General features: G+C 46.5%; 1 protein-coding gene across 1 annotated transcript in view; it reads left to right on the forward strand.

Moving 5' to 3' along the window:
- Positions 1-2,054, forward strand: part of LOC119966923 (dynein heavy chain 8, axonemal-like) — a 1,786,259-nt gene extending 1,784,205 nt beyond the window's left edge. The window contains exon 91 of the mRNA XM_038798881.1: positions 1,587-2,054. Coding sequence (XP_038654809.1) covers positions 1,587-1,874 — 288 coding nt within the window. The 3' untranslated portion in view covers positions 1,875-2,054. The remainder of the gene's footprint in view (positions 1-1,586) is intronic.
- Positions 2,055-12,851: the final 10,797 nt, after the last annotated feature.

The following is a 12,851-nucleotide window of genomic DNA, read 5'->3' on the forward strand; positions in this document are numbered from 1 at the left end:
AGTCATTTGAGAGATTGTTCAACTCGCGTGCAAATTCAGCTAAAGTTTCAGTAGCCCGTTGTCGGCGAGTTGTGAACACATGGCGGGCAAAGACCTCGTTCATGGGCCTAATATACATTTTGTCCAAAATCGCCCGCGCTGCGGTGTAGGAACCGGCTGGATTTAATTGTGTAGAAATTCTGTGGCTTACCCTCGCGTGCAGTAGGCTGAGCTTTTGTTCCTCCGTAGTTTCAGCGGTGCTGATTTCGGCCAGGTAGGCCTTAAAACATTTCAGCCAGTGGCAGAAGGTTTCTTTCGCCTCTGCATCCTGCAGATCGAGTTCTAGACATCGTGGTTTTAGAACGGATTCCATGCTTTACTTCTGATGTGGAGATGCCGGCGTTGGACTGGGGTGAGCACAGTAAGAAGTCTTACAACACCAGGTTAAAGTCCAACAGGTTTGTTTCAAACACGAGCTTTCGGAGCACGGCTCCTTCTTCAGGTGAATGGAAAGGCTTGTTCCAGAAATGTTTATATAGACACAGTCAGAGATGCCCCGGAATGCGAGCACCTGCAGGCAATCAAATCATCAAAGATGCAGAGAGAGAGGTAACTCCAGGTTAAAGAGGTGTGAATTGTCCCAAGCCAGTTCAGTCGGTAGGCCTCTGCAAGTCCAGGCTTGTTGGTGGGGGCCGAATGTAATGCGACATGAATCCCAGATCCCGGTTGAGTCCGCATTCATGCGTGCGGAACTTAGCTATAAGTTTTTGCTCAGCAATTTTGCGTTGTCGCGTCTCCTGAAGGCCTCCTTGTAGAATGCTGACCCGGAGATCAGAGGCTGAATGTCCTTGACTGCTGAAGTGTTCCCCAACTGGAAGGGAACAGTCCTGCCTGTTGATAGTCGCACGAGGCCTACCGACTGAACTGGCTTGGGACAATTCACACCTCTTTAACCTGGAGTTACCTCTCTCTCTGCATCTTTGATGATTTGATTGCCTGAAGGTGCTCGCATTCCGGGGCATCTCTGACTGTGTCCATATAAACATTTCTGGAACAAGCCTTTCCATTCACCTGAAGAAGGAGCCGTGCTCCGAAAGCTCGTGTTTGAAACAAACCTGTTGGACTTTAACCTGGTGTTGTAAGACTTCTTACTATGCTTTATTTCGGCAGCTTCTTAAGTGTATTAAATTGATGGAACCATCAATTCAGCGAACACGTGTAGTTGGATCTGAACAGAGGCTTCAATACACTTACAATAGAGCCAGCCTATTCGTCGTTGAACTTCAGATGAAATGGCAGGCTGGCTCTAAGGCACTGATCTTTATACATCGGTCCCAGGGGGAGGAGTCCTGGGCGGAGCCAAGGGAGGAGCCCAGTACAAACTCTTGCATACTCCCAGAGCGACTCCCCCTGGTGGCCGGATAGTGCAACTGCACTTACAATGGGTAGATAACGAACATATATACATGGAGTGATATTGGCAACTATATATAGTGTGAATCACATTCACCACAGTCGGGACCCTCTTTCTGCTCAGAAAATTTACATGCTTCCCTCTTGCAACTAATATTTTGTTAACATTTGACCTCTGTGTGCTTGTTTGGCAGGAGGGAGTCTACATCCATGGCCTTTACCTGGACGGAGCGGGCTGGGACAGGAGAAATGTCCGGCTGACTGAATCAACTGCCAAGGTTCTCTTCACAATGTTACCCGTCATCTACATATTTGCCATCAATTCCACTGCCCCCAAGGATCCAAAACTATACATCTGTCCAGTCTATAAGAAACCCCAACGCACTGACCTGACCTTCATCACCGCTTTCTGTCTGAAAACAGTCCAGGCACCTGACCACTGGACCCTGAGAGGGGCAGCTCTGCTCTGTGATATCAAATAAAGTTCCACATGCTTGAGTTAGGGCAGAAAGTGGTTTAGACCCCTGAGATAATTTAACAAATGTAACTGAGTTTAAATTTCAAGGCACTAACCTTGTCTGCTAGTCAGAATAAGAAAAATGTTCACCAACACAAAGGTAATCTGTTCTTGCATGATTTAATAAATTAATTGATGGTCTTGAGCTGGTATTGCACAGTATCTTATTTCTCACTTCCACACTCAATTAATTAATTGACTGCAAGGGCACCAACAGAATAAATGTTTCTGAAGATACCAGGGCAGCACGGTAGCACAGTGGTTAGCACTGTGGCTTCACAGCGCCAGGATCCCAGGTTCGATTCCCGGCTTCAGTCACCGTCTGTGCTGAGTCTGCACGTTCTGCCCGTGTCTACATGAGTTTCCTCCGGTTGCTCCGGTTTCCTCCCACAAGTCCCAAAAGATGTGCTGTTAGGTGAATTGGACATTCTGAATTTTTACTCTGTGTACTCAAATAAAGAACAAAGAAAAATACAGCACAGGAACAGGCCCTTTGGCCCTCCAAGACTGTGCCGACCATGCTGCCCGTCTAAACTAAAATCTTCTGCACTTTCGGGGTCCGTATCCCTCTATTCCCATCCTATTCATGTATTTGTCAAGGTGGCCGTGAAATGTCACTATCGTCCCTGCTCCCACCACCTCCTCTGACAGCGAGTTCCAGGCACCCACTACCCTCTGTGTAAAAAACTTGCCTCATACATCTACTCTAAACCTTGCCCCTCGCACCTTAAACCTATGCCCCCCGAGTAATTGACCCCTCTACCCTGGGAAAAAGCCTCTGACTATCCATTCTGTCTATGCCCCTCATCATTTTGTAGACCTCTATCAGGTTGCCCCTCAACCTCTCCTCATAGCTAATGCCCTCCATTCCAGACAACATCCTGGTAAATCTCTTCTGGACCCTCTCTAAAGCCTCCACATCCTTCTGGTAGTGTGGCGACCAGAATTGAACACTATACTCCAAGTGTTGCCTAACTAAGGTTCTATACAGCTGCAACATGACTTGCCAATTTTTATACTCAATGTCCTGGCCAATGAGGGCAAGCATGCCGTATGCCTTCTTAACTACCTTCTCCACCTGTGTTGCCCCTTTCAGTGACCTGTGGACCTGTGCACCAAGATCTCTCTGACTGTCAATACTCTTGAGGGTTCTACCATTTTAAACTAATGTGGCAGGGGGATGGGAACCAGATTAGGAAGTTAGAGGTCAATAAAGAAGCAGCAACTAAAGCCAGTAAGGTACGAGACAATAAACTCAATGTGACTAAGGGGAAGGGTAGACAGGGAAGAGATGATGAACGCAAAGGTGGTCTGAGGTGCATTTGTTTTAATGCGAGAAGTGTAGCAGGTAAGGCAGATGAACTTAGGGCTTGGATCAGTACCTGGGAATATGATGCTATTGGTATTACTGAGACTTGGTTGAGGGAAGGGCAGGACTGGCAACTGAATATCCCAGGGTATAGATGCTTCAGGAGGGATAGAGAGGGAGGTAGAAGGTATCTACCTTATTAATGTCTACATCTACAGCCTTCAGAGTAGAAGGTAGAAGGTAGAGGTAGAGGTAGAGGTATCGTGCAATAGGGCAGCACGGTAGCATTGTGGATAGCACAATGGCTTCACAGCTCCAGGGTCCCAGGTTCGATTCCGGCTTGGGTCACTGTCTGTGCGGAGTCTGCACATCCTCCCCGTGTGTGCGTGGGTTTCCTCCGGGTGCTCCGGTTTCCTCCCACAGTCCAAAGATGTGCAGGTTAGGTGGATTGGCCATGATAAATTCCCATTAGTCCAAAATTGCCCTTAGTGTTGGGTGGGATTGCTGGGTTATGGGGATAGGGTGGAGGTGTTAACCTTGGGTAGGTTGCTCTTTCCGGGAGCCGGTGCAGACTCGATGGGCCGAATGGCCTCCTTCTGCACTGTAAATTCTATGTAAATAAATGGGTGGAGGAGTTGCGTTACTCGTCAGAGATGATATCACAGCTGTGATTAAGGAGGGCATGATGGAGGATTCGAGCACTGAGGCAATATGGGTGGAGCTGAGAAATAGGAAGGGTGCAGTAACATTGTTGGGACTTTACTACAGACCTCCAAAAAGCGAGCATGAAGTAGAGGTACAAATATGCAGACATACATAGAAAAATGTAGGAGCAATAGGGTGGTCGTGATGGGAGATTTTAACTTCCCCAACATTGAATGGGATTCATGTAGTGTTGGAGGCGTAGATGGAGCAGAGTTTGTAAGGAGCATCCAGGAGAGGTTTTTAGAGCAGTATGTAAATAGTCCAACTCGGGAAGGGGCCATACTGGACCTGGTATTGGGGAATGATCCCGGCCAGGTGGTTGATGTTTCAGTCGGTGATTACTTTGGGAATAGCGATCACAATTCCGTAAGTTTTAGAATACTCATGGACAAGGACAAGAGGGGTCCGAAAGGAAGAGTGCTAAATTGGGGAAAGGCAGAGTATAACAAAATTCGGCAGGACCTCGGGAATGTGGATTGGGAGCAGCTGTTTAAGGCTAAATCCACATTTGAAATGTGGAAGTCTTTTAAGGAAAGGTTGATTAGAGTGCAGGACAGACATGTTCCTGTGAAAATTAAGGATAGAAATGGCAAGATTAGGGAACCATGGAAGACGGGTGAAATTGTGAGACTAGCTAAGATGAAAAAGGAAGCAGACATAAGATCGAGGCAACTCAAAACTGATGAAGCTTTGGAGGAATATCGGGAAAGTAGGACGAATCTCAAACGTGCAATAAAGAGGGCTAAAAGGGGTCATGAAATATCTTTGGCTAACAGGGTTAAGGAAAATCCCAAAGCATTCTATTCGTATGTAAGGAGCAAGATGGTAACTAGAGAAAGGATTGGCCCACTTAAAGACAAAAGAGGGAATTTATGCGTGGACTCAGAGGAAATGTGTGAGATTCTTAATGAGTACTTTCATCGGTATTCACAAAGGAGAGGGACAATACGGAAGTTGAGGCTAGGGATGGATGTTTAAATACTCTCGGTCAAGTTGTCATATGGAAGGGGGAGGTTTTAGGTATTCTAAAAGACATTAAGGTGGACAAGTCCCCAGGACCAGATGAGATCTATCCCAGATCTACCCCAGAACTGAGCCGGTTAGCTCAGTTGGTTAGAGCATGGTGCTATTAGAACCAAAGTCGCGGGTTCGATCCCCATACGGACCACTAGCTTTACCGGAGGACCAGGCTGGTTTAGCTCACTCAGCTAAATAGCTGGCTTTTCAAGCAGGCCAGCCGCACGGTTCAATTCCCGTACCAGCCTCCCCGGACAGGCGCCGGAATGTGGCGACTAGGGGCTTTTCACATTAACTTTGTTACTGGGGCTGGTTTAGCTCACTGAGCTAAATCACTGGCTTTTAAAGCAGACCAAGCAGGCCAGCAGCACGGTTCGATTGGAAGGGTCTTGGGGAAAATTGATGTGCAGAGAGATCTGGGAGTTCAGGTCCATTGTACCCTGAAGGTGGCAACGCAGGTTGATAGAGTGGTCAAGAAGGCATACAGCATGCTTGCCTTCATCGGACGGGGTATTGAGTACAAGAGTTGGCAGGTCATGTTACAGTTGTATAGGACATTGGTTCGGCCACATTTGGAATACTGCGTGCAGTTCTGGTCGCCACATTACCAGAAGGATGTGGATGCCTTGGAGAGGGTGCAGAGGAGGTTCATCAGGATGTTGCCTGGTATGGAGGGTGCTAGCTATGAAGAAAGGTTGAGTAGATTAGGATTGTTTTCGTTGGAAAGACGGAGGTTGAGTGGGGACCTGATTGAGGTCTACAAAATTATGAGAGATATGGACAGGGTGGACAGCAACAAGCTTTTCCCAAGAGTGGGGGTGTCAGTTACAAGGGGTCACGATTTCAAGGTGAGAGGGGGAAAGTTTAAGGGAGATGTGCGTGGAAAGTTTTTTACGCAGAGGGTGGTGGGTGCCTGGATCGCTTTACCAGCGGAGGTGGTAGAGGCGGGCACGATAGCATCATTTAAGAAGCATCTAGACAGGTATATGAATGGGCAGGAACAGAGGGAAGTAGACCTTGGAAAATAGGAGACAGGTTTAGATAAAGGATCTTGATCGGCGCAGGCTGGGAGGGCCGAAGGGCCTGTTCCTGTGCTGTAATTTTCTTTGTTCTATGTTCTTATTCACTGTATATTCCCTACCTGTATTTGACCTTCCAAAATACATGACCTCACGTTGTCCAGATTAAACTCCATCTGCTATCGCTCCGCCCAAGTCTCCAAACGATCTAAATCCTGCTGTATCCTCCGACAGTCCTCATCGCTATTCGCAATTCCACCAACCTTTGAGTCATCTGCAAACTTACTAATCAGACCAGTTACATTTTCCTCCAAATCATTTATATATACCACGAACAGCAAAGGTCCCAGCACTGATCCCTGCGGAACACCACTCGTCACAGCTCTCCAATCAAAAAAGCACCCTTCCATTGTGACTTCACCTTTTGTACCAGTCTGCCATGAGGGACCTTGTCAAAGGGCTTACTGAAGTCCATAGATACAACATCCATGCCCTACGTGCATCAATCATCTTTGTGACCTCTTTGAAAAGCTCTATCAAGTTATTGAGACATGGTATGGGCCAAAGGGCCTGTACTGTGCTGTACAGTTCTATGTTCTATGACATCCACTTCACAAAACCATGCTGCCTCTCACTAATATGTCCATTTGCTTCCAAATGGGAGTAGATCCTGTCTCGAAGAATTCTCTCCAGTAATTTCCCTGCCATTGACGTAAGACTTAACGGCCTATAGTTCCCTGGATTATCCTTGCTACCCTTCTTTTTTTTTATATAAATTTAGATTAGCCAATAATTTTTTCCAATTAAGGGGCAATTTAGTGTGGCCAATCCACCTACTCTGCACATTTTTGGGTTGTGGGGGCGAAACCCACGCAGACACGGGGAGAACGTGCAAACTCCACACGGACAGTGACCCAGAGCCGGGATCGAACCTGGGACCTCAGCGCCGTGAGGCGGTTGTGCTAACCACTAGGCCACCGTGCTGCCCTATTGCTACCCTTCTTAAACAAAGGAACAACATTGGCTATTCTCCAGTCCTCCGGGACATCACCTGAAGACAGTGAGGATCCTCAGATTTCTGCCAAGGCCTCAGCAATTTCCTCTCTGGCCTCCTTCATTATTCTGGGGTAGATCCCATCAGGCCCTGGGGACGTATCTACCTTAATATTTTTCACCTCGTCTTTTTGGATCTCAATGTGCCCCAGGCTATCTACACACCCTTCTCCAGACTCAACATCCACCAATTCCCTCTATTTTGTGAATACTGATGCAAAGTATTCATTTAGTACCTCACCCATTTCCTCTGGCTCCACACATAGATTCCCTCACCTGTCCGTCAGTGGGCCAACCCTTTCCCTGGCTACCCTCTTGCCTTTTATGTACGTGTAAAAAGCCTTGGGATTTTCCGTAACCCTATTTGCCAATTACTTTTTGTGACCCATTTTAGCCCTCCTGACTCCTTGCTTAAGTTCCTTCCTACTTTCCTTATATTCCACGCAGGCTCCGTCTGTTCTTAGCCTTCTAGCCCTGACAAATGCCTCCTTTTTCTTTTTGACAAGGCCTACAATATCTCTCGTTATCCAAGGTTCCCGAAATTTGCAGTATTTATCCTTCTTCCGCATAGGAACATGCCGGTCCTGAATCCCTTTCAACTGACATTTGAAAGCTTCCACATGTCAGATGTTGATTTACCCTCAAACATCCTCCCCCATCTAGGTTCTTCAGTCCCTGCCTAATATTGTTATAATTAGCCTTCCTCCAATTTAGCACATTCATCCTAGGACCACTTTTATCCTTGTCCACCAGTACTTTAAAACTTACTGAAATGTGGTCACTGTTCCCTAAATGCTCCCCTACTGAAACATCTACCACCTGGCCGGGCACATTCTCCAATAACAGGTCCAGTATTGCCCCTTCCCTAGTTGGACTATCTACATATTGTTTTAAGAAGGCCTCCTGGATGCTCCTTACAAACTCTTCCCCGTCCAAGCCCCCGAGCACTGAGTCCCAGTCAATATTGGGGAAGTTAAAGTCTCCCATCACAACAATCCTGTTGCTTTTACTCCGTTCCAAAATCTGTCTACCTATCTGCTTCTCTATCTCCCGCTGGCTGTTGGGCGGCCTGTAGTAAACCCCCAACATTGTGACTGCACCCTTTTTATTCCTGATCTCTACCCATATAGCCTCACTGCCCTCTGAGGTGTCCTCCCGCAGTACAGCTGTGATATTCTCCCTAACCAACTCCTCCACCCCTTTTACATCCCCCTCTATCCTTCCTGAAACATCTAAATCCTGGAACGTTTAGCTGCCAATCCTGTCCTTGCCTCAACCAGGTCTCTGTAATAGCAACAACGTCATAGTTCCATATACTAATTCAAGCTCTAAGTTCATCTGCCTTACCTGTTATACTTTTTGCATTAAAACATGTGCACTTCAGGCCACCAGTCCCGCTGTTTTCAGCAACATCTCCCTTTCTGCTCGTCCTCAGAGCCATACTGGCCCGATTCCCTAGTTCTCCCTCAATTTTTTCACCTTCTGACATATTGCTCCGGTGCCCACCCCCCTTTAAACCCTTCCGTGTGACACTAGCAAATCTTGCGGCCAGGGTATTTATGCCTCTCCAGTTTAGATACAACCCGTCCTTCTTATACAGGTCTCACCTGCCCGGGAAGAGCTCCCAGTGGTCCAGATAATGAAAACCTTCCCTCCTACACCAGCTGTTTAGCCACGTGTTTAGTTGCTCTATCTTCCTATTTGTAGCCTCACTGGCACGTGGCACAGGGAGTGATCCCGAGATTACAACCCTAGAGGTCCTGTCTTTTAACTTTCTGCCCAGCTCCCTGAACTTCTGCTACAGGACCTCATGCCCCTTCCTGCCTATGTCGTTAGTACCAATATGTACAACGACCTCTGCCTGTTTGCCCTCCCCCTTCTATCATCAAGGAAGAAATAGCGAGGCATCTGGATAGAAATTGTCCCATTGGGTAGACGCAGCATGGGCTCATAAAGGGCAGGTCGTGCCTAAATCATTTAGTGGAATTTTTTGAGGACATTACCAGTGCAGTAGATGACGGGGAGCCAATGGATGTAGTATACCTGGATATCCAGAAAGACTTTGACAAGGTGCCACACAAAAGGTTGCTGCATAAGATAAAGATGCATGGCACTGAGGTTAAGGGACTGGTTTAGCACACTGGGCTAAATCGCTGGCTTTCAAAGCAGACCAAGGCAGGCCAGCAGCATGGTTCAATTCCCGTACCAACCTCGCCAAACAGGCACCGGAATGTGGCGACTAGGGGCTTTTCACAGTAACTTCATTGAAGCCTACTTGTGACAATAAGCAATTTTCATTCATTTCATTTCATTTCATTCAAGTAGTAGCATAGATAGAGGATTGGTTAATTAATAGAAAGCAAAGAGTTTGGATTAATGGGTGTTTCTCTGGTTGACAATCAGTAGCTAGTGGTGTCCCTCAGGGATCAGTGTTGGACCCACAATTGTTCACAATTTACATAGATGATTTGGAGTTGGGGACCAAGGGCAATGTGTCCAAGTTTGCAGATGACACTAAGATGAGTGATAAAGCGAAAAGTGCAGAGGATACTGGAAGTCTGCAGAGGGATTTGGATAGGTTAAGTGAATGGGCTAGGGTCTGGCAGATGGAATACAATGTTGACAAATGTGAGGTTATCCATTTTGGTAGGAATAACAGCAAACGGGATTATTATTTAAATGATAAAATATTAAAACATGCTGCTGTGCAGAGAGACCTGGGTGTGCTAGTGCATGAGTCGCAAAAAGTTGGTTTAGAGGTGATTAAGAAGGCCAATTGAATTTTGTCCTTCATTGCTAGAGGGATAGAGTTTAAGACTAGGGAGGTTATGCTGCAATTGTATAAGGTGTTAGTGAGGCAACACCTGGAGTATTGTGTTCAGTTTTGGTCTCCTTACTTGAGAAAGGACGTACTGGCACTGGAGGGTGTGCAGAGGAGATTCACAAGGTTAATCCCAGAGCTGAAGGGGTTGGATTACGAGGAGAGGTTGAGTAGACTGGGACTGTACTCGTTGGAATTTAGAAGGATGAGGGGGGATCTTATAGAAACATTTAAAATTATGAAGGGAATAGATAGGATAGATGTGGGCAGGTTGTTTCCACTGGCGGGTGAAAGCAGAACTAGGGTACATAGCCTCAAAATAAGGGGAAGTAGATTTAGGACTGAGTTTAGGAGGAATTTCTTCACCCAAAGGGTTGTGAATCTATGGAATTCCTTGCCCAGTGAAGCGGTAGAGGCTCCTTCATTAAATGTTTTTAAGATAAAGATAGATAATTTTTTGAAGGATAAAGGGATTAAGGGTTATGGTGTTCGGGCCGGAAAGTGGAGCTGAGTCCACAAAAGATCAGCCATGATCTTATTGAATGGCGGAGCAGGCCCGAGGGGCCAGATGGCCTACTCCTGTTCCTAGTTCTTATGTTCTTGTGTTCTTCAGGATGCCCGCTACCGATTCGGAGACATCCTGGACCCTGGCACCAGGGAGGTAACATACCATCCTGGAGTCTCTTTCACATCCACAGAAGTGCCTATCTGTGCCCCTGACTATAGAGTCTCCTATGACTATTGCTCTTCTGCACTTTGACCTTCCCTGCTGAACATCAGAGCCAGCTGTGGTGCCACTGCTCTGGCTGCTGCTGTTTTCCCCTGATAGACTATTCCCCCCAACAGTATCCAAAACAGTACACCTGTTCAAGAGGGGAACAACCACAAACACTGCACTGACTGCCTGCCCCTTCTGGTGGTCACCCATCTCTCTGCCTGCACCTTGGGTGTGACCACATCTCTATAACTCCTATCTATGACGGTTTCCGCCACCTGCATGCTCCTAAGTGCATCCAACTGCTGCTCCAATCGAACCACGTGGTCTGTGAGGAGCTGCCATTGGTTACACTCACTGTAGATGTAGTCGACCGGAACGCTGGAAGCATCACAGATCTGCCACATCTCACAATTGGAGCACTGCACCCCTGCTGAGTGACATTTAAGCACTAGTTAATTAATATGAAATAAAAACTTGAATTATTGTTAGATTGACTTACAATTAACTATATGGCCGTGACGCTAGATGATTTTTACTGTAAAATTAAATGCTAAATACCAATCTCTGCCCTCAGGTTTAGTTATTCCACTCTCTAGTTAATCAATTTGATTTTTATTTTTGCAATATTATTTATTTTATTTTCAAATTTAACAGATTCCCAACCAGCCAATCAAGTCACAGTTTTACTGTGATGTCACTCACAGTTCTTCTCCCACACAATTTTAATTAATAAAAATAAAGTAAAAATCACTTATCTTCCTAGGATGCTCTCTGGTCCTCTCCTAGCAGATTAACAGTTACAGGCCAGAAGAAAGAGAACAAAACAATAGGGAAAAAGCTGCGTCTCCCACTCTGCACCGAATTACCTCACTGCACCAAATTACCAAGTTCCAATTCCTACTCTGGATGTGTATCACTCACTCTGGCTGTGCCTCACTCACTCTGGATGTGCCTCACTCACTCTGGATGTGCCTCACTCACTCTGGCTGTGCCTTACTGATTCTGGATGTGTCTCCTTCACCTGCGCAAAGCTTACTGAGTGCGCTTTCTGTCTGTCTTTTATACAGAGCTCAGCTAACCAGGGTGACTCACACTACTTAAGCTTCAAACAGAAGAATACAATGTACACCCTTGTGCCACTAAACAGCCTTCAGGTGACTGACAGATAACTGCCTCTCAGCAATTAGGGTGCGGTCAATCAAAGACTAAGCTACACACTGCACTTTTAACTGAAAAGCAGCAAAATTAGATTTACCACTTACCTTTCCTGATTACCTCACTGCACCAAATTACCAAGTTCCAAATCCCACTCTGGGTGTGTCTCACTCACTCAGGATGTGTCTCCTTCACCTGCACAATAAGCGCCAGAATGTGGTGGCTAGGGGCTTTTCACAGTGGCTTCATTGCAGTGTTGATGTAAGCCTACTTGTGACAAGAAAGATTATAGAAGGTGGAACTCTCCTGCTTTTCACTGGAATAATAACATGAAATCCTTTACATTTACCGAACAGGTCCGATTGAGCAGTAATCTCCTCCAACAGACAGTACCCCTGGCATTACTGCACTGAAATTTCACCTTGGATTATGGGCTCAAGTATAGGGTGAGGCTCGGACTTATGGCTCAGAGGGCAGCGTGCTACATTGAGCAATGGCTGAAACCTACATGACTGGGGTTCGAGGATACATCGAAAGATGGGAATGGAGAAGTTTTAGATGTTCGGCACAAAGTGTGCTGTACGTGTTGTTATACCACCCTGGGCTAGTGCGTGGTCAGTTCCAGCCCCACTTGACCCAGGGTCACAGCACAAGCGAATTAACCAATAGATCTTCAAAAAAATACCCAAGGTTTTTTGCCCTCAGCTGTCCAATAATTACAGTCACCAGGTTTGATAATGTAAACACAATTACTGATTATATATAACAAGAACTATGACATATGCAGAAAATACCACGGGTGAACCAATATCTCATTCCGAATTCCCCACTTTAACTTGCCCTACACTCACAAACACAAAAGGCAGACAAACACAGAGGGGAAAAAGGGTTAAAAAAATCATAAGTAAAAGGAAAAAAGAGTCTGGGCTGGATTCCCTGTTCCTGAGGCTAAGTCTTGGTAGGATTCATGGAATTCCACTGCAGGGAATGGATGCGGTGGTGGAGAGGCGGGTGACTCTCTACCCCAGCCTGGGAAAGAGGCTGCCACCGACCGCCATTCGCTGTGCAGGTGGCAGAGGCGGTCAGTGCCATGCGGTGTCCATGCCCCTGGCCAGTTTCCACCCCTAGTCAGTGAACGTGGAGTT

Source organism: Scyliorhinus canicula, chromosome 6, assembly GCF_902713615.1.
Source record: "Scyliorhinus canicula chromosome 6, sScyCan1.1, whole genome shotgun sequence".
Classification (NCBI taxonomy): domain Eukaryota; kingdom Metazoa; phylum Chordata; class Chondrichthyes; order Carcharhiniformes; family Scyliorhinidae; genus Scyliorhinus; species Scyliorhinus canicula.